The 27,644-nt window shown below is 39.8% G+C and overlaps 1 protein-coding gene across 6 annotated transcripts in view; it reads right to left on the reverse strand.

The window, feature by feature from the left end:
- Positions 1–2,112: 2,112 nt before the first annotated feature.
- Positions 2,113–27,644, reverse strand: part of SPATS2 (spermatogenesis associated serine rich 2) — a 97,086-nt gene continuing 71,554 nt past the window's right edge. For all 6 annotated transcript variants that reach the window (XM_016201245.2, XM_016201246.2, XM_016201248.2 and 3 more), the window contains 5 exons: positions 18,051–18,109; positions 14,004–14,113; positions 10,660–10,762; positions 9,280–9,494; positions 2,113–8,221 (listed from right to left, as the gene is read on the reverse strand). In XM_016201245.2, coding sequence (XP_016056731.2) covers positions 7,910–8,221; positions 9,280–9,494; positions 10,660–10,762; positions 14,004–14,113; positions 18,051–18,109 — 799 coding nt within the window. In that variant the 3' untranslated portion in view covers positions 2,113–7,909. The remainder of the gene's footprint in view (positions 8,222–9,279; positions 9,495–10,659; positions 10,763–14,003; positions 14,114–18,050; positions 18,110–27,644) is intronic.

The raw sequence follows: 27,644 nt of genomic DNA on the forward strand, positions 1-27,644 counted from the left end.
GGTAGACGTCGGGCGCTGGGAAGAACTTTCTAACCTTACGCGTGGGTCCTGGCGAGCGGGGAGTCGGAGGACCCAGCCTCCACTCCCGGCCCCCTTCCATCCTCGAGAACTCTGATCGGATCTGGAGGGGAAGCTGGCAGGGGTGGGATGCCGTGGCTGCAGAGACCACCCCACTCTGGCGAGGGGGTGGGAAGGAGGAGCCAGGCGGGGGAAGCGGAGCGGCCCGAGCGGCCGTCTCCTGCTGTCTCCGGCTGCGTCGGTGCCCCAGCCTCGCGCTGCCAGCGCCGCTCCTCCTCCCTCCCACGGTTTGCCAGCGAGCGCGGCTACCGCCCGCGCCCAGAGGAGCCGCCTGGGCCAAAACAGCAATTTGTTCCCGAACGAGTAAAGCCAGAGGCTTTGCACTCCCCACCCCTCTAGAAGATACAGCCATAGTCACCAGTACCGGTAAAAAAAGGAGAGTCCACTGCTCCACCCACCTCTCATCCGCAACGTGGGCCAAAGCCCAGGCACCTGTACTAAAATGAATTGGTGCTTTTGGGAGGAAAGCGAGGAGGCGTCCTCTGAATCCTGGAATCCTGCTCTCAGGGAGAATGAGCCCAAAAGGAGTCTTTAGATCATGCTCCCCACCTCCACTTCCATCCGTGACAGAGTCCTGGGCTGCAAAATACTCCTTTCCCTAGCCGCTCTTCTATGCCCCTCCAGATGGCCGTCAGGCATTCTACTAAGGAGAGGGTGCAGTTTAGGGGTCAGCTCACTTTGAAGAGGGGATGAGGCTATGGTTGAAAGCACCCATCAACTTGGGAACCAGGCTATCTAGGTCTGAATATAACCGTCACTTACTATGATTTTCCTTCTGTGACTCGATTTTCTTATCTGTGAAATGGGGATGATAATACTTCAGAGGGTTGTTAGGATTAAATGAGTCAAGGACTAGAACAATGTGTGACATTTACATCATGTGAATGTTTATCTGATTTTGAATCCCACAGGAACCGTGAAATAGGTAGGGTAGGTGCTACTTAACATTCCACTATACAAATGAGGAAACAGAGGTAGACAAGTTTTTACCAACTTGGTTACCTTCAGCAAGTCTCTCTCTTTCTCTGCCTCTGTCTGGTAACCTAAGACCGTAAGACCCTAAGCATGTGCCTTCTCCTTCCACCTCCTCCCCCAACCCCCAAACTCACACAAGGGGCAGGGACCCACATTAAGGAGACAGTAAGCTGGGGGTTAGGGAGGAGTTGAAAAGTGAAGAGAGCACTGGAAGTCAAAGCACTGGCTTCCTCATTGTAATCTCCTCTCCCCTCTTACCCAGCTCTTGACTCATTCAGCCATGGTGGGGCGTCACAGGGAGGGGAAGGTTGAGGGAGAGCCCTGTTCAGACATAGCTCAAAGTGACTGTCAACAAGAAACTCAGGAGGCTGCATTCTGCAGCTGCCGTGGGAGGCCTGTGGGAGTATTATCTACAAAAGGAACAAGGAGAGAGAAGGGAAGAGCAAAGCAAGGAAAAAAATGTTCAAGACACAAAAGATGGGAAAAGCCCCCACCCCCCAGGCACAGGCGGAGTCAGTCCCTGAGTGCAGTGTGGGTGAGAACAGGTGGCTGTCGAGGAATAGAGCCCCAGGGGCCCCTCCCTTCTCCTCCCCTCTTCAAGCTCTCCTCAACCTCCTTTCTGGAGATCCCCTGGTCTGTCTCTTGGCCAAGGTGGCCATGCTTTGTTTCTAAGGCTGTGGTGGGAAAATCTCAGGCTTTCAAGTCAGAGTAGTCTGGGTTCTAATTCTAACTGCCACTGAACAGCTTGGTGAACTTGGGGCAGGGATGGGGTAGGATTGGTGTTACTCTCACAGAGCATCAGTTACCCTCATTTGTGAAATCATCCTTTCTCAGAGGATTGTTGAGCTTAGAAAGTGGTAGTGATTGTGTTAAAAGTTCCCCTGAATGATTGCTCTGGCCTGGGTGCTAGGACTACCGAAACGAGCTCAGAATAAAGCCTCACTGAAGGTTTAACTTTCCCACCAAAATAAACATTTTGTAATACTTTGAGACCTCCAGTACTTGGTCACCCCTTGACTGTTTCATTTTAGGCCATTCCTTTTCTTATGTTCAATGATGTTTACTGAAGCACTGTTTATTATTTAAATTTTATTTTACAATTAGAGTTTACATTCAGTATTATTTTGTATTAGTTTCAGGTGTACAGCATAGTGGTTAGATAATCATACTTTACAAAGCCATTTCTTTTCTTTCAGTGGATGATCCTAGCTAGTGTGAAAAAACCACAATAAACTTTCAAACAAGGGAATCCTGGAAGGCCCATGGTTTTATTAACAGATAAAGAAACTGTTTTATGTCTCATGCTAGTAGTGAAGGAACCGGGGATGAACCAAGGTTTGGCTGGGTGGACAGCAGTATGCTACTGTGCCACACTGCTAGAGCGCTTTGTCCTGTCCTTTGGTAAACAGCCTATTGAAAGACAACAGTCTGGTCATTTTGATGAGTGGCTGGATAGTGACCTGCAATGAGTGCCCACTGTAAACAGCAACCTGGACTTCACGCCTGGACTGCAGGCCCTGCCTGCTGGAGTGCAGGCGACCACAATCCTCTCTGGAGCCAGCAAGGGGAGTGAGTCTGAGAAATCTCGATCTCTGTGCTCTAGCAGCACCAGAAAATGGGTTTGTTTGAAATCAAGTCACAGAGAAAGCCTAACTGGGTTAAGCTAAAGAGGGACATAAAAAGGAGACCTGACTTTTCCCTGAGGAATCAGAGTGGGTGGTATTTGTTCCTGCTGTTTTGGCAGCAGTGAAGGGGCGGGCAGACTGGAGAACAGTTGTGCTGGCTATGGTGATGGTGGGTGAGTTTCCTCACCCAGAAAAATCTTCAGATAGTGTTTCCTCCTTGGCAAGGAGTAGCAACGTAGGTAATAAAATCCCCTCCATACCTGGATGAAATAACATTCCCCAACTCTCCCCTGGGAAAGCCTGCCCTGCCCCCTTCACTTGGCATGCTGCTGCCATTTACCCAGGTCAGTGCCATCAGCATCTGGCCTGCCCCATCCAGAGAACTCAGAAACTGGGGGTGAGGGTGAACTTTTCTGACAAGTATGGCAGGCAGACAAGAGGGGCGCCATGTGCGGAAGATACACACTCAGAGGAGAAAAGCTACAAAAGGAAGAGGATGACTGAATTACTTTTTTGGTTAATAAGGTCTGTATGGCTGGAGACAGGGGAAGTCTTTCATCGCTTTTTAGCAGGGCAGGAAACACAAAAAGCAAGAGTTATTATGGTGAGTGAACTTTCGATTGGTCACAGTTAACTTAGACACCAGGGTATTGTTCTGCAACACCTGGCATAATAATGAAATAGTTGCCATTGTCTTCATTTACAGTTCATGGAGAGGTTCAAAGATGTAACTTACCCAAGGTTAGCTATTCACATGACTACCAAGTTGTGAAGTCAGAATTAAAATCCAAGTGTGTGTCTCAAAAGTCCAGGGTCTTGCCAATCTACCACAGAGCCTAGCCACCAGGCATGGCTTCCAAGAATTTAAGGAAGAGCTAAGAGCCCTATTCCCTTCACCTGCAAAGTGACTGAGGCAAGAGCTTGAACCATCCATCTGAGCCTCAAAACTCAGCATAGTGCCTAGCACAGTAGGTGCCTCAATGTTTAAAGAATGTGCTTAGGTGGCTAAAGCAACCAGAAGTCAAGCTTGATTTTACAGAATGTTGTCTGGCTACCAGCATGGTCTAGTACTCTGAACTGGTTAAAATAGTGACAAAATAGCTCCTTGTATCAGTTGGTGACCTCCACACACGTACCATTTTGGATACCTGTTTCCTCCATGAAGTGTGCTGACATAATGATATAACCCTCACCCGGTAGGATGAACCCAATAAATCGGGCAAGACAAAGTAGGTCACATGGCAGAGTTTCCAGGGGCAACAAGTTATTATTCTACTGACCTCCAGCAGTATAGCTTAGTTCCCAGACTGATAACCATGCATTCTGACTTTTCCAGGTCACTCCCAACCTAACATAGTTTTATCCTATTTCTCCCTATACACACATTCATACTCGTAAGTCTGTACCCTGATCTGGGATTCCGAAATAAGGTCACCCTACCTATAAACCACTGAACAAATGTCTGAGCACCTCTAGTATAGTTCTACATTAGTGTACGACCCAGCCCTTAAAGTGGTGCTTCCTCCATTTCACTCATGGAAGACGGCATGACTCGTTCATGCAACACTATTACCTTGTATTATTTTATCTGTATGTCTCAGTTGCCCCAACTGGTTTGTCAACCCCTTGAAGGGATGTGTTTTAGTTATCTTTCTCCTTAGCTTCTAGCTCAGCAACTGTACAAAGCACTCCAAAACACTGTTGGTGAGAGTGTAAATCCATGCATCTTTACGAGTGTTTTTCAATAACTATGAGATCCAGCAATTCCACTCGAGGAATTTGTCCTAAAGATACAGGTTCACAAATGAGGAATGATATCCATAATATGAGATGCTCATTTCAGCAATACTTATAATAGCAAAAAACTGAAAACCATCATTAGCGACTGGTTAAACTAGTTATGATAAATTTATACAATGGGATTCTACACAGCCATAGAAAGAAGATATGTTTGTGTGTACTAAAATGGAAAGAGGTCTAAATGCTATACATCCTTATGATATGTGTGCTAGTACAGAAAATCTCTGGAGGGAATCACAAGGTATTTTTTGCTCCCTCAGGGGAGGGGGCAAAAAGTCCAGAATGGGATGGAGGCGTATTTTTCATCATATGAGCTTTTAAACTGTTTAAACTTATTATTATTATTTTTACCATTTATATATATATATATTGATTTTTTGTAAAACAAAAACTAGTTATAAAAAGTGAGAAGTGAAAAAAGCAAGGTTTAGAAGTATGCATAATTTGATTCCCATTTATATCAAAGAAAGAAAAATATATTTACATGTTTGAATTTAGAAAATCTGTGGCATGATATATAAGAAATTCATCAGTGGGACAAGATAGGGGAGGATTTTTCACTTTTTATCATGCATACGTTTGTACCTGTTTGTTGTGGCTAATCCTCAGCTGAGGATACTTTTTCCATTGATTTTTTTTTTAAGAGAGAGTGGAAGGGAGGGAGCGCGGGAGGGGGAGAGAGAGAATTTTAAGAATTGCCGTAAGGGGCCTAGGAGATACCTGATGTTCATAATGAAGCCATGCTAATTTAAATGTTCTTTCTCTAGGGGCACATAACTGCCAGAGCTAAGCAACCTGAAGTTTCAAGTCCTATCTCTAAGTTGGGAAAGGGCAAGATCTTCATCTCTAAGAGGAAATGGAAAAGGAATGAAAAAAGACTAGGAAGGATCTCTCTGACCAGCCAGTGGGAACTGCCTAGGGTTTGGAGCCTCTCTCCTCTTAGGAAGCCCAGAGCTATTATGGGGAGCAAGGAAGGGGCTACACAATTCAAACTTAAGATAAACCTAACTTATCTTTATCGAAGAAAGTCAAATTGGCAAATTTAAGAGCAGAATATCTACAACAGAAGATCCTAAATGAACTATGGTTTAGACATGATTTTAAAAAAGAACCATAAAGCACATATAAAAACAAAAACCTATATAATCATGTGTATATACACATATATGCTTTGGAAAAAGTCTACAAAGATATACAACAGATTATTAATAGTCATCACTAACCCTGAGGAATAGAATGAGAAGATGGAAACTTTAATTTTCTCCTTTTACATTTCTGTACTATTTGATATTTTAAATACTACTTTTGTAATTCAATACAAAATGTATAAAAATCTTCATAATTTTCACACCTTTTATGGTCACAGAAAAATATCTTCAAATACTTTTCTTATGATTTTAATTTTGACTTGAAGACAGTTTCCACAAACAGTGGCTTCCCATCTGTCTGGATGGTTAAATACAGTTTTGCCTGGATACAGGGATAGACCTTCAAAGTTGTTTCAATCTCTGGATTTCTTATAAAGTAAGGTAAGCAGCGTGGCCAGCGTGGCTCAGCAGGCGAGCATTGACCAATGATCCAGGAGATCACAGTTCAATTCCTGGTCAGGGCACATGCCAGGGTTGCAGGCTTGATCCCCAGCAGGGGGAATGCAGGAGGCAGCCAATCAATGACTCTCATCACTGATGTTTCTCTCTCTTTCCCTCTCCCTTCCTCTCTCTGAAATCAAAAGATTTTTTTTTTTTTTTAAATAGTAAAGGTAAGCAATTAATCAGGAAAGCAGGGCTTTTTCCTGACACCCAGCAGGCTGATGATGTTGTTGGACAAACTCCCAAAAATGAGGTGATCAGCCTCTTAGAAAATGGCTTCCCAGTAGTCCTTGACTTCTGTTTTCCTGAAAGACACACACCCTCCTTCTTTCTCTCTAAATCTGTTCAACCAACCTGAACCCGGCAGCTCAGCTTCAGCCCAAGAGCCAGGGGAAACCCTGAGGCAGCTAAGTTCTGCACCACTGCCACTTACAGTCTGGGCTTCAGACTTGGGGGAACAAATGCTGGGGAAATAAATAGCTCTGCTGTTATTAAATCATAGATGCTGGGAGCGGGGGCAGGGTGGAAGGGTCTGGCACCAATGCCACCTGCTACATGGGGGAGCTCAATTATACTGTTACATTCACTACTTCTGTCAAGGGACAGGCAGGGAGGAGAGTGGTGCTGATATAACCTTTGGTTGCCTGGGAAAGCTGTCGGCAGCTGTGGTTTTTCTAAACCGGTAAGCTTTCCTTTGGAAAGTCACCATTCCCTATCCTATGACTCTTTCCCACAAGAACAGCTGCATTTGCTCATCCTGGCCTTCACATTTAATTTGGTTCTGAAGCTAAGCAGTGGACAGATGACTTAAGCATCAGAAACCCTCATTTAAGCCCCGAACAAGGTGGCTGAGAGACTTCTACAGCATGAGGCCCAAAGAAAAACAGAAAATGAAATGAAGTCACTTGCTGCTGGGAAACAAGTATGGGAACATTTATGCAGTTGTTTTTATTTACTCAACTATAAAGACTGCGGCAATTTTTTGATGGATAACAAACCTTAAATTATCACTAATTACATTGCTATAAATCTGATTCAGGATAAGAATACGATTCAGGAAAGAATAACAACAAAAATCTTCAAACATTAAAACAAAGAAATACTTTTTTTCCTTCTTGTAAATTTAAATAATTGCTACTTTCCCATATATTTCCCTAGACTGGTTTGCAGTCTAAGGTAATTAAGGAAACAAGGCTTTGGGCATTTTAAAGAAACTGCAGGTTAAGCTATTGTGCCAAGCAGGAGACTGAAACCCTGATCTGAGTGTCAAACTCAGGCACATTCTGGGAGGAGAGGCAGATTCTCAACTACTTCCTAGTGTTCTTTCCTTTTCACCAATTAAATTTCCCCTTCTCTGGATAATTCAGTGCAGTACACAATCCCCTCACTGCCTCTCCTGGTTAAACTGTTGTTTAGAGGTAACCTGACAGGCATGTGTGGCTTTGCTTAGACTGGAAAGGCAACAAGAGTAGCTCTGACCCACCTCCTCCCAAGAGCCCAAACAGTGCGGGTGCTGAGGAAGGCCTCCTCAGGCAGCTGGAAGGCCTAGTGCCCCGGGAAGAACATTGTTTGGGAAACCAGGGAATCATTGCCCATGATTCCTGGTGAAAATGACAAATCAGAATCAATCCAAATCACTGGGAAAGGTCAAGGGAAAAAACAGATTCCCCTCCAAAAATGGTAGAGAGGAAATGAGGAAAGAAGAAACCAAAAATATTTAGAATGACATAAAAAGTGATATGCGAAAACTTTTTGTTATTAAATCTAACTATAAGTTTCCTAAAATCCAGTTACCAAGGTGAATTGTGTGGGATAGAGGAGAGAGGCCAACTGGAGTTTCCCTCAAGAGTTCACAGCTTCAGGGTGAGAGGTCCTGGGTTTGCGCTGGGGGAGCGAGCCCCTTTTGAACGAGGGCTTTGGTGGGCCGGGTTCCATGCTGGCTCCAGTTCCATTGGTCCCTGCAGAATGAGCCTGGCCCCAGTCACTAGTGTTTCCTGGTGCCTGGGGTGGTGCACTCTGGTACCTAGAACCAGATGAATACCATGAACTATTTCTGTGACGACCCACACTGTTATGTCGTCCTTGGTTTGTGGGGTCACTGAACTTCTGGCCTTGTGGCCTGTAGCCTTGTCCTCGTCTGTTCCCCGGCAACACCTAAGGATAAAAGAATGTGATGTTCGAAGCACTCTGTCATTGTGGTGTTTCATTTGTTCCCATTTAGTTTATAGGAGTATTCTGACAGCATAACTGTGGTTAGTAGTCCATGCTTGGGATTCAGTTCTCTCTCAAGACTCACAGAACTCTGCCAGCCAGTTTGACCTAGCCACCACATCAGAAATGATCATTCTTTCACTATTTTTTTCCCTGTCTTTCACCCCTAGGCTCTTCTCCCCAGAAGAGGAGCTCACCTTTCTTTAGCTGGGTACAAGCTAAAGAAGGAAGAAGAACGAACATTCTTGGGGTTACAAGCCCTCAACTGGGCAAGTATCTTATCACATGTCTGAGATTTGCAGACAATAAGCAATTTGTAAAGATAATGAACATTCGTTATAATAAAATAAATGTCATTATGATCCACTTTGCTATATATCATAAACCACAGATCAATCACACTGCTATGACATGTAGTACATTTTTACATTACAACCCAGAAAGTTTATGGCATGGGATTTCATTTTTATCTTCCAGTTTCAATGTAATACCAGTTCTGAAGAATTACTGACAGCACTGCCTTCAATTGCTCTTGTGTATCTTTTTCAAACCAAGGAAAAGAAACTATGGATTATGCTTCAACTTTCTAGTGTTCCCTCCCCACCACACCAGGTTCACTCTTTTTCCCTGATATATTCTCCATTGTGCTTCTAGGGAGTTGCTGCTTCACTCTGGTAAGCCTGCCACTGTGGTACTTACCTAACTCGAGATGGGTACACGACTCCCAGTGTGACTAATTACCAGGCGATACTACCTACGACAGCTAGGATCACTGCCAACTCAGAAAGTCAGCAGTCTTGGCAACAGGAAATCTAAACTGGCTGGTGGTTTGGAACATACATACCAAATGCTTTCTCTGGAACTAACTGGGGCTGGAGGGATTCAAAACAGGTATGGAATGGGAATAAAGAGAGAAAGGTAATGTACTGAGCTGTCAGCATTTAAACTGTGACAATCTGGTAGCTTTCTTCCTGATTAGCTCAGTGTGGAAGGCAAGTTACCTCTCGATGAGGCTGATAGGATCGGCCACTGGAGTTTGCTATGCCTTCAGGAGTCTCTCCTGGAGCTGAGTTTTTCTTGTTAGTACTTGTAAGGCTGGGAGCAGAGGCACAGGTGGAAAAGGAAGCAGCAGAGGCATCACACAGGCTACTCAAGGACACAGATGTAACTGAGCTACATCGGGACCGTGTTGAATAGCTGTTCTTTGGATGGGATACTGAAACAGAAATATAAGAAATATATGGTCATATGATGAAAGAGCATGAAGGTTTTCTCTATTTCCTAATCTCACAATAAGCAATTTAAGATAAAGAAATGTCTACTCGGGTAGTTGTAAAGAAAGCTTATAAAATGGGTAACAAAAAGGAAAATCTCTCTTCTGCCCTCTTCCTCCACTTCCTCTAAATCCCCACAACTCTGTAAAGAAACTCTTAGAGACAGGACAACAGTTTAAGATCAGAATGACTCATTCCCCCACCAACTAATGACTTCTTGACACTTCCTACTACCTTAACTCCTGGCTCTGGCTCTGGCAGTTGACTAAGCCTAGGAATAATAATATAAGCCATATGTTTAGTTTCCTATGTGAGGAACACTCTAAAGTACAGACTCTACAAAGAAAGACAAAGGTAAAGAGCTAAATTTTGTTATAAAAATTTGAATGATGCACAGTACAAATAATCAAGATTAGTTAATATGAACAGAACTAGTTTTTACAACAAACATGTATCTTCCTAAAGTTCTTTCACAAAAATAATCCCAAATTCAAAATACCAATCTAGCTGAAAAATATTAATTTTCAATTCAGAATTTGTCAGAATTCAATGGTTTAATGCTCCCCACTAGATTTTTTTTCTTGGTGTTAAGCCTGGACTAATGTTGGGTTCACAATCACTGCCCTAGATCCAACATTTCACTTTCATACTGAGATGGAAAAAACCAAGGTCAGGGTTGGTGTCCCACAAACTCTCACCTTAGAGGCACTACCCCCTTTGAAGTTATTATTTTAGTACCTATTATGTGCCAGGCAAGGCAGATATTGTGAATAAAATTAGGTTCAAGAGGTCAGTGTAGAGGCAAAGATTCAAACTTGGTCTGACTCCAGAGCTCCATGCTTTTTACACTATGTATTATACACCTCTCAACTCAACAGAGAATGGATGAAAAAATCTTTTGCCTATCCTCAGTGCTCCAAGCATCTGCATCCACTGACTTCTTAAAGATCTCAGAGCTACTTTTCATAAAAACAAGCAAACAAACAAAAAGACAAGAGGTGCTAAAGAAGAATCAGTAGAGAAGCCAACTGGCACTCCAGTCTCTAATTAGTAAAGCGTGGTCTTCTCATCACCATCTCCAGTGCCTGGAATCTCTAACTATCTCACCTTGTCCAAATGAATCAATGTTCTTCTTTAAGGTCTCTATGTCACAGGTGAACCGGGCTACTCGTCCCAGATCCTCGTCATATTTACGTTCACTAACAAAGTGCTGGAGAAAGGATAAAGAAAAGCCTCCAGGTGAGACAAACAGTATACATGGAATCTACAGCTTGTATGGATGGATGAAACAGAATTATTTTCAGTGGAATTATTCTTATTGCTTCAAAGTTTACTCAATGGCGACAATATCAATGCTGGGTGATTGACAAAATTTGGTAATTTTCTTCAGAGCCCAAAGAGAAGTCTATTTGGGAGCTTTATGAAATACTACATGACGGTCAAAGCCCACTAAGCATAATCTAGAGAAACTGTACAGAAAGAATTTATAGCAGAGGGTCATCTTTCCACTGTTGGCTACTCTCCACATTGTTCCATTTAAAAATATATATATATATCTTTATTGATTTCAGAGAGAGGAAGGGAGAGGGAGAGATAGGAACATCAATGATGAGAGTCATTGATTGGCTGCCTCCTGCGTGCCCCTCCCACTGGGGATCAAGCCCGCAATCCAGGCATTTGCCCCGACTGGGAATCGAACTGCAACCTCCTGGATCACCCGTTGAGCCACAAGCCAGCTGGGCACATCATTCCATTTTATACAGATGCGGAGGCAGCAGCAAAAACGCTCATAAGTTACAACAATGATTCCATTTAAATAGATGGTTTGGTTCTTTAATAGAAACTTCCTTAGGAAACCCCTTTAACTCTTTATAAAGTAGGATTTGTTAATCCTTGAAATAGAAACAATTTCTTGAGGTGGAAAATCATTCACGTGAAAAAGTCAACTTTACAAATGAGAAGTTTATGCTGCAAATAATTTAATCCTTTTAAGAGGACAGAGCTGAGAAGTAATAAACCCCTTGGGCCAAAAACTAACTATACTACAGAAATTGTGGGACTAAATAGATGTTAGGAATTAAGTATTTCTGAGGGTCTATTTCAATAAACAATTTCTAATGTAGCCTAGAATCATCTTTTTCAGATGAAAAAGAAAAGTTGTAATTCTAGATAAAATTTAGAAGAATTAAACTCCTTAGAGCATCAGTCCTCTAACTGGCAGCGGTCAAATTCCACTTTGGATGTTCAAGGGGTAGAACTGAATGAATCAGAATCCTTGAGATGCATCTAGAAGCAGTGAAAGGGAAAGGAGAAATAAAAATTACCTCTGGCCCTTGAAGCTCTAAAGCTTCAGAGTAAACTGTGGCTTAGGAAAGCACATGAACCTCTATGATAAAGCCTTCTGACATGTAATATCAGTCTGAGATTAAGTCTGAAACAAATTCTAGTTTATTGAGCCAAAGACATAACAGGAATGATGGAAATAAAATGATCTGGAAATAAGACATTTAAATTGCATAGCATCCACTTCAGTACACTGAAAATGCAGAGAGAAACAGATCCTTAGCTTGCAGAAATATTTCTAGCAGCTCCTCAACCATGTGGGAAGGAGAACAGATGAAGCCTGTGAGAGCCAGAATTCTCATCTAATTCCAAAGGGGTTTCTGGCTTCTCCCAGATAGTTGAATGAGACTGACTGGCATCAATATGAAGACGACTTTCTATAAAATTTAGTAATATAGTTTTAATCAGAAAATGGTAATTTAAAATTTGCATTGTTTTGCTATTTCACCCCAATAGAGTCTTACGGGAAGAAGTTAGAGAATAATAACATGACCTAAGGTTTGTGTGAAACACTGGGTCAGAATGATGACAAGGATACCTGTCACAAGGTGATCTTCCATCTGTGTTTTTATTTCACAAAGGCTGTTACATAGCCTCTGCAGCAAGTATTTCTCTTAAATATAACAATAAATCTCATGTATTCAGAATGAACAGAAGTTAAGGGATCAGGGGTAGGGAAGGCCAACTCCTCTTGTCTATATAGCTCACAGTTTATAAGCAATTTTTTAGAACACCAGTGTCTACAACTTTCAATGAATATCCCAACCTCTCTTGGGTTCACATGCTTAAGTTTCAGAAACGTTGTTTAGTTAAGAATTTAAAATGTATGAGTGTTAGGAACTCTAAATATTCCACCAAAAAACTACTACAGCTGATAAATGAATTCAGTAAAGTAGCAGGATACAAAATAAACATTCAGAAATCGGTTTCATTTTAATACGCCAATGATAAACTATCAGAAAGGGAAACTAAGAAAACAATCTCATATACAATTGCATCAAAAAAATAAAAATAGCCCAGCCGGGCGTGGCTCAGCGGTTGAACTTCAGCCTAGGATCCAGGAGATCAGGGTTTGATTCCCGGTCAGGGCACATGCCCGGGTTGCGGGCTACAGCCATCAATGACTCTCATCATTGATGTTTCTATCTCTCTCTCTCCCTCTCCCTTCCTCTCTCTGAAATCAATAAAGATATATATATTTTTTAAAAATTTAAAAAAATAAAAATAATGTATAGATTCAATGCAATCCCCATCAAAATACCAATGGCATTTTTCAAAGAACTAAAACAAAAATACAAAAACATATATGGAACCACAGAAGGTCCCGAAAAGCCACAGCAATCCTGAGAAAGAACGAAGTTGGAGTTACCACGCTACCTGATATCAAACTATACTATCAGGCTATCTAGAGTAATCAAAACAGCATGGTACAGCCCTGGCTGGTGTGGCTCAGTGCTTACAATATCAGCCTGCACAGGGAAGGGTCACAGGTTCAATTCCCAGTCATGGGCACATACCTGGGTTGCAGGTTTGATCCCCAACCCGGTACGGGGGTGTGGGGGAGACAACCAATCGATGTGTGTGTCTCACATTGATGTCTCTCTCTCTTCCCCTCCCCTCTCTTCCACTCTGTCTGAAGATCAATGGGAAAATATTCTCAGGTGAGGATTAACAAAACATTAAATAAAAGCAATGGAAAGTTTGAAGCAGTTTACTGTAGTGTGAGGAGCAGATGTGGAGGAATGGAGAGGCTGAGTGGATCAGTTAAAAGGCTATTACAGAAGTCCAAGCAAGAGATAATAGTGACCTGATCATGACAGTGGTGGAAATTAAGAGAAAAGTCAGATCTGAGATTCAGTAGGAATTCAAATGGGCAGGGTCTGCTGATAGATTTCATGTAGGAAAGGAGAAGTCACCCAAGGTTTCCAGCTTGGACAACTGGATAGATGACAGTACCACCTACAGAGAAAAGAAATCTAGAAGAGGGCCAGGTTTTGAAAGGGAAGATCGTAAGTTCAATACATTAGATATGGCCATGAATTATGGAAATTTGCTACTTTAGGTCTCTGAGGGCAAGAAGAAAGGCAGAAAGGAGAAGGAAGTTTTACCTTGATATCAGCTCTGAGCTCAACCAACTGCTCCTCTGACATTCGAACAGCCACATCAGTCATCTTCTTCAGAAGTTCAGCTTTCTTTTGTCGGCTGAGCAAAATTTCCACTGTAGAGGAAAAAGGAGTATAACTCTTATGTTCTGCTCAAAAGGATAAAGAACTGGAAGTACAGGCCTTGTAGTATGTATCTGAAGAGCCAAAGGCTTAGCTGCCCACCCATTTAGAAAATGAAAATACCAAAGGTCCAGTTTCCATCTTCTTGATGGGCTCTAAATGCAGTTAAAAGGTAAATACTTCATGAAATCAAAAAGACACATAAATCATTTGTCATTTCTCTTTTCCTTCTTCCCAGAAAAAGAATTCTTTTTATCAAGAAGCATATAATTAACACCCTGGCCAGTGTGGCTCAGTTGGTTGGGTGTCGTCTCATGCACCAAAAGGTTGCCAGTTTGGTTCCCAGTAAGGGTACATGCTCAGGCTATGGGCTTGATCCCCGGTAGGGGGGCATGCAGGAGGAAGCAGATCAATGTTTTGCTCTCACATTGATGTTTCTCTCTCTCTCCCTCCCCCTCTCCCCTCCTCTCTCTCAAATAAATTTAAAAAAAAATTCTTTTAAAGCAGCATATAAATTAAAACAGAAATATGCACACATGGTAAAAAAGACTTACCTAGAATAAATGAGCATGAAATGAAAAGTAAAAGTGTCCCTCAAACTTCTGACTTTGTGGTCCCCTCCCCAGAGGAAATCACTGTTAATTTTTTTTTTTTTTTTAAATATATCTTTATTGTTTTCAGAGAGAGGAAAGGAAAGGCAGAGAGAGAGAGACAGAAACATCAATGATGAGAGAGTCTCTGATCGAGCCCACAACCTGGGCATGTGCCCTGACTGGGAATCGTACCCCGATCGCCTGGATCCTAGGGCGACGCTCAACCGCTGAGCCACGCCCAGCCGGGCATTTCTTATGTATCCTTCCAATATATTCTATGCATATATAACACCTCTCTCCCCCGCCCCCACACACACATGGGAGTGTATCATATACATGGTCATTCCTCTACCTTAGCTATTTTTACTTAACATATCTTGAGGTTCAATTCCTATTAATACACTGGATCTCCTTCACAGCCACTTAGTATTCTACTATATGAATATACCACAATTATTTACCAAGTTCCCTAATGATGGACATTTAGGTCGTTTACAGCCTGTTAAGAAACTTCTTCTTTGGCATGTTCCCAGATGTATAACTCAGATATGACTGTGAAGGACAACAAACAAACAAGCAAATAAACAAACAAAAAGCCTCTCAGAGTAGAAAACAGGGGCTACAAGAGGGCATGGACAATAGAAGTCCTCCTAGGAAGTAGAACTAGGAGTTGCCAGATGAACCAAGGAAATTTCTCTTCCACTAGGGCAGGGACTCTGCTTTTCCTGTTCAGTAAGATTTGATCACTGCTTTTCCAAGTGGGAATTTTTACTGTAATTATCTCTTCTTTCTTTATCAGTGTAATGTTGGAGAAGGGAGCATTTAACTTTTCTTTTAGTGTATGGGGCCCAGAATGCTGTGTGCCATATCCAGACCTATTCAAAGATCTAACATTTCCCAGAAGTCCTGAACTTTCAGCTGAATATACTAACTAGATGAGACTTTGGAGGTGATGCCATTAAGGAAGAGGTGAGTGTATTCACTTGGGGAAAAAGAGGGATACTGCAGGATGGACTATAGCAAAGATTGCTAGTGACTGCATACCCATTCTCCTCTTCTTCCTACCAGAAGTCCAGTGTTGTTGGATAGGAACCTGCTTAGGTAGCTCTACATTTCCTGACTCTGCTGCAGATAGAGTCATGTGATACAGTTTGGCCATTAAGATCTAAGCAGAACTCACAGTGCGCGGCTTACAGGAAAGCTCTTTAAAGGCGTCTCAGCTGGCATGTGACATTTTGCCCCTCCTTGACTCAAGCCCCTTTTACCATAAACACTCTAAAGATGGCTGGGTAGAAGGATAGAGAAGGCTGGGTCCTTCATGTGATTTTGGAGATGCCCTTCAGCCCTAGATCACTTACTTCTGGACCTTTCATTTCATGAGAAAAACTCACATTTATTTAGGCTACTCTGTTACATGTAATCGAACTCAATTCCTGTTATACACAGAATCCTGTAATCATACTGATAAATTAGCCAAATTTATTTAGAAAAAACTGAATTTTCAAAGAGCTACATCAGGCATTACAGAGAGCTGAACCTCTTTAGCAAGTTTTCTTAACCTGATTGCCACATATGTGCCACCACAGGTTGCCCATACCCACATCAGGTTAATCAGTAAGGGCATATTTTTCCAATAGAGTAGGAACGTGCCTATAAACACCAAAGCCCAATAGCCACAAATGATCTATTGGTCTGGCTCCCAAGATAAAGTCTACTTGCTATTTGTATAAAATTGACTTTCTCTCAGTTCCAGCATTATAGAATTCGAAGATGGAGAAAATATGTTGAGTAAAGATTTCTGCACATATCAGATTAACTCAGAGAACCTAATTATATTACTTTGAACAAGTCACATTTTTTCCCAATAGTGTCTTTAGTTATGAAACGGGAAAAAGGAAACCCTAACTACCTCATAAAGTTGAATGAAGATTATATATGAGTAAAAAAACCTCTGAATCGTGAAGTACTGTGAATATACAAATTAATAAAACTTAATGTGATTTTTTAAAAAGCAGCACCTTGGTAGTACTGGTAAGTGAGTAATTGTATTAGTGTCATTGAGAACCAGGGTTTTTAGCATGGGAGAAAGGAGACAGATATAAAATTGATGAAGTTCAGTAAAACTGTAGCTCTGAATTTGATAAAATAAGATTGGCCATGAATTGATAACTGGTTGAAGCTGGGTGAAGGGGATTAATTTTATTAGCCTCTCTATTTGAAATATGTTAAAAGTAAGAACTATGTTTTCTTACTAGATTTATGTTATCTGAACCTTCATCTTCAAAAAGAACACATACGTACATGAATGGACTAAAACCTGTCACATTTAGAAAGTTCAAGATATATCACTCAATTTAAATGAAATCTTACCTCTGAAAAATAGTGGATAACACCCCTGCTATGTATTGAACCATCTGAAATGGATCAAAACTGAATTCAGTTCAGTGCTTCAAAGTTGCCTCCTCTGGCCATGACCACAGACACAAATGATTTAACTGTGAGTCATCATCTTAACCTATTTCCATTCTTACCAGTTTAAGCAGGTTAAAAGAAACAACCTCCTTAATTACAAATCTGGCATTTCAATGCGTGAAAGTAAAATCTGCTACTGAAAAGTCCCAAATTAATGCCACTGTATAAGCCACAGTTGACATTTTCTTCTTTTCAAAGAGCTGTATATCTTTAACCTTTACTCATAGAAATTACCAAAAACAGGTATCTGATTCCTCTGTATAAAACCCCACAAATTACCCAAGTTAGACTCTATTCCTCCAGAATCTATTTTAGCAAGCTTTCAAGGAACCCTAGCAAGGGATCTTGAACCCTCAATCCACCGACTTTTCCTCTACCCAAATGATAAGACACTGAGTAAAGACTGTTCTACAAACTGAGAAAACAAAGTTCTGAGACAGGTAACGACATGAATGTATACACTGAATTGCAGGCAACCTGGTGAAGTCTCTCGGATTATGTCAAAGGAAATCTTTAATCATTGGAGAACAAATAATAAAATAAAATAATAAAATAAATAAATAAAATAAATAAAGCCCAGGTGCCAGCAGGAGACTTTATTTTCCTAAGTTGATGCTGTGGTGGAAAATACCATGATGTAGTCTCTCATACAATGAACTCTACATCCAAAATATTAAAATTTGGAAATATTTAAAAAACAGGCTCCTGTTTTGCCTGAAAAAATTCATATATCAGTACAGTACAATTGCTCAAGATTGTTAAACTAAATATATAAACTCTTGTGGCATTTATGAGCTTTAGCTATAGGGGTTGAGAGGCAGGGAGCTACTAACTGGTAATAGCTTTAATTAAAGATCAATCTTACTTGCTTCGGCTTTCACTTTGTCCATTTCAGCAAGCAATGCCACTTCTCGATCCATTAAACTAAGAAGGGATGACAAAGGAAAAAAAGGTTTGATCAGAAACTTGAAACAGATAAAAAGCACATTGTAATAGGGGAGAAAGACTTATGGAGTTTGTTCACTAAAAGCATACTACAAAGTAAACACTGTATGGACCACAAGGAAATTCTATGTTACCCTCAGTAAAGAATATTTTAAAGATTCTAATAAACAGAACTAATTCCCTTTTATTTCTATATATTACATTAGACCAGTAGATGGCAGTAGCAAGCTATTAAACACATTTCTTGCTAAATTGTGCTTAAAGCAAAAGTCTTTACGGAAATTACGTATTTCCACATATGTGCTCACATATTTTTGTTCTATAGTTTGGTCTATAAAGTTGGACAGCTTTGCTTCTAATGAATTTACCAGGCGGTACATTTGTCCATGATTAGGATTTGTATACCGTCAACATTTTCCCAGAGTTGCACTAAGTCTACTGGCACTTTAATCTTTAGAATGAAGGGTAGTCAAATTTGTGCTGGTTTCGGGTAAACACTTACTAGTAATCTGGAAAATACGGAATCAAAGTCTTCTGGTAGGATTTTTACAGAAAAAGAACATTAAATAGACAATTAGCACTTTCTCCATTGCAAACGTAAATGGCACATATAGCTTTTCCACATCCTTATAGAACAGCCCAGAAAGTAAGCTGCCCTGATATTCAACCCTGGATGCAAATAATTTTCTTTACTGTATTAGTGGTGGGGGAAAAAATTCTAAAATTTTAATACCTACACAACCATAAAATGTTCCAACTTTCTTCAAATTTGGAATTTATTCTGATTTCTCCTTTTGCATGGCAATATAATTAAAGGGTTAATGAAAGTTCTACTCTTGTTTCTTGTTGTAAAACCAATCACACACACACACACACACACACACACACAAATTCAATTTAGCTCAATACGTAGTTAGGTTAGCACAAAGTAGTTAACACAAGTGTGAGATACATAAAAAGGTATAAGGCAGGGACATTTCCTCAAGGAGCAAAATCCTTTATAGTGAAGTGCCAGAGAACACAGATTTGATAATCGTTATGCATGATGTTAATAAATACACTTATAATAGAACAAATGTGGTTGGCATATTAATCCAAAAGCACCAGACTAGAGAGGAGATACAACTATTGTGGGGTAGCAATACTTTGTTAGGAAAGCATTTCCCAAACCTTGGCAATATTTTGCTCCAAGAATTCTAGCAGCATGTGGAATACCTAAAAGGCAAAACAAAAGCACAACTGAGACAGGAGCTGCCAGGTCTGGAGTTTGACATTACTTCTCTTCTGTTGCTGAATACAGATACTGCGTCCACCAGATGGCAAATTTATCTCTCACAAAGCCTGTAAACTATTAAAAGACTTCAGCAAACAAGCAAGCTTTTTGTAGCTTATGTAGTTATGTTAATAATATTCATAACAATCTTTATTATGAAAAACAGACTGCCATATGACCTTGCTTTTAGCAAGGAAAAAAAAATTCTGCAGTATCACAATTAGACTTTTTTGTGGCATTATGAGCTAGTACATTGTGATGGCACTTCAGCCCCACCCCCCCGAGAAAACGCATTCATTTAAATAAACTTTGTTGTTTGATTGGCTCATTGGTGATCATAAGAAATTCATCAGGCAGCACATGGACAACCATACAACCACTCCACTAAAAAAAAATTAGTTTAGCCCTTGTCGGTGTGGCTCAGTTGGTTGGAGCATTGTCCCGTACACCAAAAGGTTGCGGGTTCGATTCTTGGTTGGGGGCACACACCTAGGTTACAGTTTCAGTCCTGGTTGGGGCATGTACAAGAAACAACCAATGTTTCTCTTTCTCTCAACCTCTCAAATCAATAAACATATCCTTGGGTGAGGATTTTAAAAAATTAGTTTACTTTTTTTCTCTCTCTCTCCTTTTTTAAATGTTTTTATTGGTTTTAGAGAGGAAGGGAGAGAGAGAAATATTGATGGACTGTCTTCTGCATGCCTCCTACTGGAGATAAAGCCTGAAACTCGGGCATGTGCTCTGACTGGGAACTGAACCAGTGATCTCTTGGTTCATGAGTCAACAGTCAACCACTGAGAAACATCGGCAGGGCTTAGTTTACATTTTTATGCCAAAAAATATTGACAAGCAGTAAGCACTTCTACTTCTTTTTGTTTTCATGTTGCCATCTATTGATAACATCTACTGATAGGTACTGTGATGTCAGCTAAGCATTAAGCAGAGAAATCTGGTTAACTAAAGCTGTTGGGATATTTTCTCAGAGAAAAGCTTGATGAATATTTGCAAATTTCCATTAAATTTTTCACAAGTCTTAAAATACAAAAATTAATGTTAAAACACATGTAATGTAAGTGCTTGACATTAAGCTTTTGATTGCTGAGATGTCTATTTCAAAGGCATCCATCACATTTCCAGGTACATGACTAGATAAAAAGCCAGGTTTCCCCACCTATGAAGTTTTCCTTTTAGAATGCCCTGAGTGACCTAGGTAACAGACCACCTGAATGACCCTGCTTTTCCCTTCTGCACTTTAATTCCCACTCTTATGCTTTAAATTCACCAATAAAGAGTGAACCTGCAAAACCCTAGGCACCCCACACACACTTTTCCCCAATAAAAAGGAAGAATCCCAGGTGTTCTCTCTCTCTTTCTTTGGCCTTGCTGTGTGGCCCTGGGAAGCCCCAATCCTTCAGAAATTGAATAATAAATCTTATTTTTTCAAAGTTCCTAGATGCTATTGCTGAAGGTATCTTACAATCATAAGAACCACAAGGGCCAGTCCACCTACAACACTGGCTCATTTGGAAGATTTCCACAGTAGTATGGGCCCAGGTGAGTGCCCCAGGCATTCCTAGCTGATAGCCCCACTACGTTGAGACCAACACAAAACATGTAATAACTTTCTTATTAAAAGTACATCACATAATATATTACGGTTGTGTAGAAGAAAAATTGTATTTTTAGGTCATTCATACTAAAGCATTTTAGGGGTGACACATCATGTGTGCAACTTCCAAATGGTTCCACCAACACACACACACACACACACACAGAGTAAATACAGTAATTGTTGTACTATCCCTTTAACTTTTCTATTTCTTGAAAGCTTTCCTAATAAATTGTTGGGGAACTATGTGCATTAAAAAATAAACAGAAGGTAGGAAGAGTTCAAAACTGGAAAGTAGGCTAAACATAAGGATAAATAGTAGAGGCATTTTTTACAATTAAAAACAATAATTTACTATAATAGAACAAACAATGAAGAAAGTTAAGCTAAAGTTTTCCATCTGTTCCTAAGCTAAAATGGTGGTCCCAGTATGGATCTGCGGCCAAGAGATTCAAAAGTATCTGTACTTTGATAACAGTTTTTATTTTTTTAATCCTCACCTGAGGATATTATTTCCATTGCTTTTCAGAGAGAATGGAAGAGGGGGGAGAGAGAGAGAAACACACATCAATTGGTTGCCTCCCGCGCGTGCTCTGACTGCGGCAGGGATTGAGCCTGCAACTGAGGTACATGCTCTCGGCTGGAATTGAACCTGGGACCCTTCAGTCTGCAGGCCGACGCTCTAACCATTGAGGAAAACTGCCTAGGGTGAGGTAACCATTTTTAATTAATTAATTTATTGCTTTTAGAGAGGGGGCGGGGAGGAGAGAAATCGATTTTTTGTTTCACTTATTTAAGCACTCATTCACTGATTCTTGTATGTGCCCTGACCAGGATCAAACCCACAATCTTGGTGTATCACGATGATGCTCTACCAACTGAGCCACTCAGCCTGGGCGAAGTAACAGGTTTTAGATGACATAAATGCAAGCAGTGACTCCCCTCAGAGAGTGATGAAGGGCTCATTCAGACTGTCACACTTTCTGCTGTCTTGCTCATTCCAATCCATTAGGATACTAAGCTTGCAACTGTTCTCTTAAGGCTTTCCTGAATGGAAATACCATAATAAGCATCCGATATACTGGATTCTGAAACTGCTAATGAAATTCAGCTAAATTTATTAACCATATTAAACCTGGGTCTTACACAGTGTAAAAACTTTCAACATTCTTTGTTTAATCATGAAAGATGGCTTTAAATGATTAGTCACTGTTACTAAGGAAAAGTACTAGTAAATGTCTGAATGTTCTGTATTTTCCTTCCCTGTTTACTAGAACTTTTATCACCTTCACATTTGCTCAACTTATTTTAAAGCTTTTATGCAATTTAGTTGCTCAGAATAGTTGTTTCTGTAGCATTACCATTAATATCTCTATGATATATTCTGTCTATTAATGAAGCAAACCCTTTGATTATGATATTTAACAGGTAGCTTACTGATTCTAGCTCTTGCCTTCAGTACCAAAGAACCGTTAACTATTGTTTGTTTATGGTTGTTGCATTAGAAAACAACCATGGTTCCATAATGTTATAATGGAAATGCAATTCTAGCAATTCCATAGCCAATGATTTCCAGGGATAATACTCTAAACCACTCAATAATGTTCTTAGAAAATATTTGTACTTGATTTTATTTGCTGAAAACCTAAAACCTATTTGTTCTAATTCCTTTAGCCAATCAAGGCAGAAATGCAAGCAAAGCCAATGCAAATACCTGCATTTCTCTGAAGACACTTCCCTCTTCACATATAAAACAACCAAAAGAGAACTGTCAGTAGTTTTTATTAGCAGAGACTTAATGATGCTTCAGTATGTTTGGTAAAACTCCATACTCCCAGCACTGGCCTTACTGGAGTATGGTACACACATCTGGGCTCAAACCACCCCCACCCCAAATACCAGTTAGGTAGCCAGGTCGTCATATAGAGCTGAACAATTGGGTAAAATGAAATGAAAAAACTGACTTATTAGATCAAATTTGGATCTTATGAAAAATGTGATGGGTTCCTCTTTGTCAGGAGTCTTTTACAAAGCATGCAGACATGTGATTTCATATTTCAAGAGTCTAAAGTAGCTTTTAAAAAGTTACAATGTGAACATAAGCTGTTCTTGTGGGACATGCCCTCAATGAATAACCTTTCTTTCTGTTCTTTTTCAATGGTCAAAAGTATCTTAATTCTAAAGTAAAACTAGAGGCCATATGTCTTGATAACATTTTATAACACATTTCGGAAAAAAGAACCAGCAGCAATCTAGATTACCAAGGAGTTTATTGATCAAGTTTCTAGTTGGAAAGGAAAACTGGTTAGTGTTAAGTCACATAGTGAGTGGCTGATGAAATCCTCATTTGAAACTGTGATTTGTTCTTTTGAATCCTCTCTGGAATTATGATAGCAATTGAAGAATAAAGGCAAACAGAGACTTGATAAGATACAGAAAAAGGAAGCATGGTATAGTGGGAAAGTGTCACTTAACATCAAGTATGACTTTGGATAGATTATTTTTTTCCTGTGTCCATCTTTTCTCATCTATAAAATGAATATAATACTATAAGTGATACTGTTATATACATTAGAGATGTTGTGCATAAAGCTTCTAACATACAATAACAGCTCAATAAATGGCAGCAGCAATTATTATTCTAACTTTTTGTACTAATTTTGATTTCTCAGTTTCAGAATATCTATTTAGTAAAATGTCTTCATAGTAACTGACAAATCATTATACATTCCAGATCCATTGTTTAGAAGTTCTTAAATAAACATGTACACCACTAACACCATGCAGGCAGTTATACAGAGGTGAATCTAAGATAATTTTAAGTGAGAGGAATGTATTACAGAGTCACAGTCTCACTATGATTAGAACTATTAAGATTATATACGCAGGCAGAGAAGGGAACCGAGGGAACAGAGAAAACTATGTGTTATGGTGGTTGAGTTATATGACTTTCATTTTTATTTTTTTCCTTGTTAATCCTCACCAGAGGATATTTTTTCTATTGATTTTTAGACAGAGTGGAAGAGGGGAGGGAGGAAAGGGGGAGGGGGGGAGGGGGGAAGTAGAGAGGGAGGGGGAGGGAGGGGAAGAGAGAAAGAGAGAGAGAGAGAGAGAGAGGGAGAAAGCATCGATGTGAGAGAGAAACACTGACTGGTTGCCTCCAGTACAGGCCCCGACTGGGACTAGGGATGGAACCTGCAACCCAGGTACATGCCCTTGACCGGGAATCACTCTGCCCACTGAGCTGCACTGGCCAGGGCTCACTTCTATTTTTAAAAAACTATTGTTATAATTATGGGAATATAGTAAAAGTAAGAGGGAATAATGGAACCTTAAAAAAACCCCAAAATTCAGATTCCTTCATCAAATGCTCTCATTCTACCTCTGTCTCTGACTTCACCTCTCACTACTTGCTACTACTCTAGCTACACTGTGTAGAGTCCTTGCATGTCCCTTCTATCCCTTTGCTTATATTTCCTAAATGCAGTGATCTATCCCCATTCTGCCAGTGTAAATTCCATGTTTCTTTCAAAGCTTGATAATGATTCATTTCCTCCAAGAAATCTTTTCTAATTGACTCCATTCCATAGTTACTTTTCCCTTATTCTTCATACCTTTCTCACAACTAGGATCTGACCTGAGGAATACCTGAATCACAAGTCACTCCAAGGGACTTAACAAAAGTAACTTAGGATCTTCTGAATTACAAAGTAAAATAAAATAATTGAATATTTGGATGGAATATTCCTTCTTATAGTTTTATTTTTGAACTAAAAAAATACTTATAAAGGCTTCCATAGGCTCAGTCAAAATCTTGGTCCTCCTCATTTTACCCTGTTTCATAGGGACTAAGTTCCTTAGTCCCTAAATTTTCCTACAGTGGGGTTTCTTGACATAGCCTTTAAGCCAAGAAGGAAATAATATATGTGACATGTACCAACAATCTCCAGCCTTCTTCCCAAGAGTTAGTGGGGAAGTGAGCCATCAGTGACGGATGGGAAGAAGATCATAAGGTTACTGGGAGTCAGAATACAGATTCAAATACTGAGTCTGAAGATATCATGTGAGAAAAATCACTTAACCTAAGACTAAAATCCCTTTTCATAGTAAAGTAGAATGTAAATTCCTACCTCATAGGACAAAAATCTGGATAAATATATCAGGTAACATGATTAAACATGTTTGGAGAAACATAATTTTCATGTTATTAGTTATTTTTAGAAATGGTTAAAGAGTTATTTTTAAGAGTTAAAATTTTAAATCAAAGAACATTGAGACCCATGGAGCTAAGTATTAGTAGAAATAAGGTATCAATGTCCTAAACATGAAAAATTTGAAGAATAATTTAAGACTATAGGATATGTACATTTTTTATAATACATTAGCCCATTCCTTTATTTGTGTTTTGAGACATTTTTGAAAGTGCCACAGTCCATAAAATGATCACAGCATCTCTATATAGACTTTAAATTTAAGGATCTAAAAGCCTTTGGTAAGACTACTGGTAGCTTAAAATAAGAAGAAAAGAGAAGCTCAAATAAAAATAACTTTTCTAAGGTCAATGAGGAATCAGCTAGGAAAATTTTCACAATCTTAAGCACAGACTTACACTGACTTTATGAGCTGTATAACGGCAAATTTCTCGACAGTCTTTTTCTCTTACCTGTTTTCTCCTTCTGACTTCAATAAAATAGAAAATTTTATTTAAAAGGCAAGCTGAATGTGTATCCTGTTTGTATAACACGTATAACAACTGTCCAAAGTAGTTTATATAATCCAGCTTCAAGTTCCACTCCATATCCTGCTTAATAGCCTTAAACTTAAGTCAACTAATAGCGCCAACAATGTCAGACAAATTTTATTAGTAATAAGTAAACTTAAGTCCAGAGGTGATTATTACTGAATCAGCAATATGAGCAGATTTTTAAGTATTACATACTAGAGAGCTTCTGATTTTACCTTCCTACAGTTATGTCTCAGCTTTCATTTGACCTCACAGGGAAAGCAGTGATCTGTATAATTCCCCTAGTGCCCTGTCAGGGGTAATGCAATCTTACTGTTGCAAATTTGTTAGAACCCCTTTCCTTTCTTTTACACTACAACCAATACAAAAAAATGGCTTCCTAAGTGACATTAATTCCAAGCTCTGGTTCAGTGCCAAATGGAGTTAGCTCACCTGCCAATTATGTCTTGAAGTAACAACTACAAGGGACACTGAAGTAAGGTAGTTTAAAAACCCAATCTGCAAAAGAGAAGGTTTTATACTAGCAGGGAAGGGCAGGTAATCTCTTTACTTGAGTTAAATTGACCTGGTAATCAATTAGCTATGCTTGCTTATCAACCCTAAATACGCAGTGACTAGGCAGGAAACCATTTCATTTGTCATTTACTGAAGGAGGCTCCCCTGGCTGGGTTCCAAGTCAACAGGAACTCACAAATCTCTCCCGGGACTGTATTTCCTGCTTCTGGCTGGTTCTGAATGGAATCAGATCCTGCGGCTAAGGAACCAATAAGCTAAACAATCATGGCGACTAAAGGCTTATCAAGGCAAAGTTGTGATGACTTACTCTTAGCACTTTATTTTTCTCCAAATGAGCCAACAATATCTGATATGATCATAATCCAGGGCAAAAGGCATAATGCTTCCTCACATAGGTGCAGAAAGAGAACAAATCAGTCACGTAGAAAATTTTCCAAAGTTAGAACTTAATCTGGCTGGAGCAAAAATGTTTACAGAAGACATGACATTAAGTTTCTAGCTATTAAAGCCTGAAAAGGGAAACTTGGGATTCGGAACAAAGCATGGATAGACTAGTACATGAATTACCTACCCTAAAATTACTTTTTAGTTATAATGGTTCAATGGACCATTCTATAATCTGCAAATGATAAACATAGGGGTCAGTAACTTTTTGGAGGCTTTATTCTACATCTCAGTAATTCACTCCTTTTCAATTCCAGAGAAAAGGAGGGCTGAGGCTACCCATACTCCCTCTACTTCTGGTCTGTTGCGGCGTAAAGTAACCAGGCTGTTTGTGAATAGAGACACAGTTGACCATGACCTAAGGGAACGTGACAGGCAAGAACACAGATGGCTGGGAGGAAGGGTGGTATCGGTTCTCTCTATTCATGAATACTTCCTCTAATTTTTCACACAGTACACCTCTTGCAGATTCACAATGCACATTAACATTTTAAAGGTACTAAGAGTCCAATAGTAAAATTTTTGTTAAAAGTATTTTTAAACCTCTTTAACTACCAAACTGTATTTCCCCCTACAGAATATATATTAATATATTTTAAGATATGAGTATCTTTAGGACACAGTTTGAAAAAATACAAAATTAAACAAATCAATGACTGATAATAAAGCACAAAGAGACCATTAGGGTGGTGTGCATTAGTAAGGATTCCTAATGCAGGAAGGATTAAGGAGGTAGAAAACAAAAACAGATCTTTTCTACTTTATAATTGTATTTGCAAAAATCATGTCATTTATTACAGATCCCTAAAGTAAGAATGCATGATCTACTCTATAATTATTTGTCGCTTTCTGAACAATATTAACCTCAGGTCCCTTTCTAGGGTATTATGAGTTCTCGGTCCCACTCATTCCCACACGGACCAAAAGC

This window comes from Miniopterus natalensis, chromosome 2 (assembly GCF_054644295.1).
Source record: "Miniopterus natalensis isolate mMinNat1 chromosome 2, mMinNat1.hap1, whole genome shotgun sequence".
In the NCBI taxonomy this organism is placed as follows: domain Eukaryota; kingdom Metazoa; phylum Chordata; class Mammalia; order Chiroptera; family Miniopteridae; genus Miniopterus; species Miniopterus natalensis.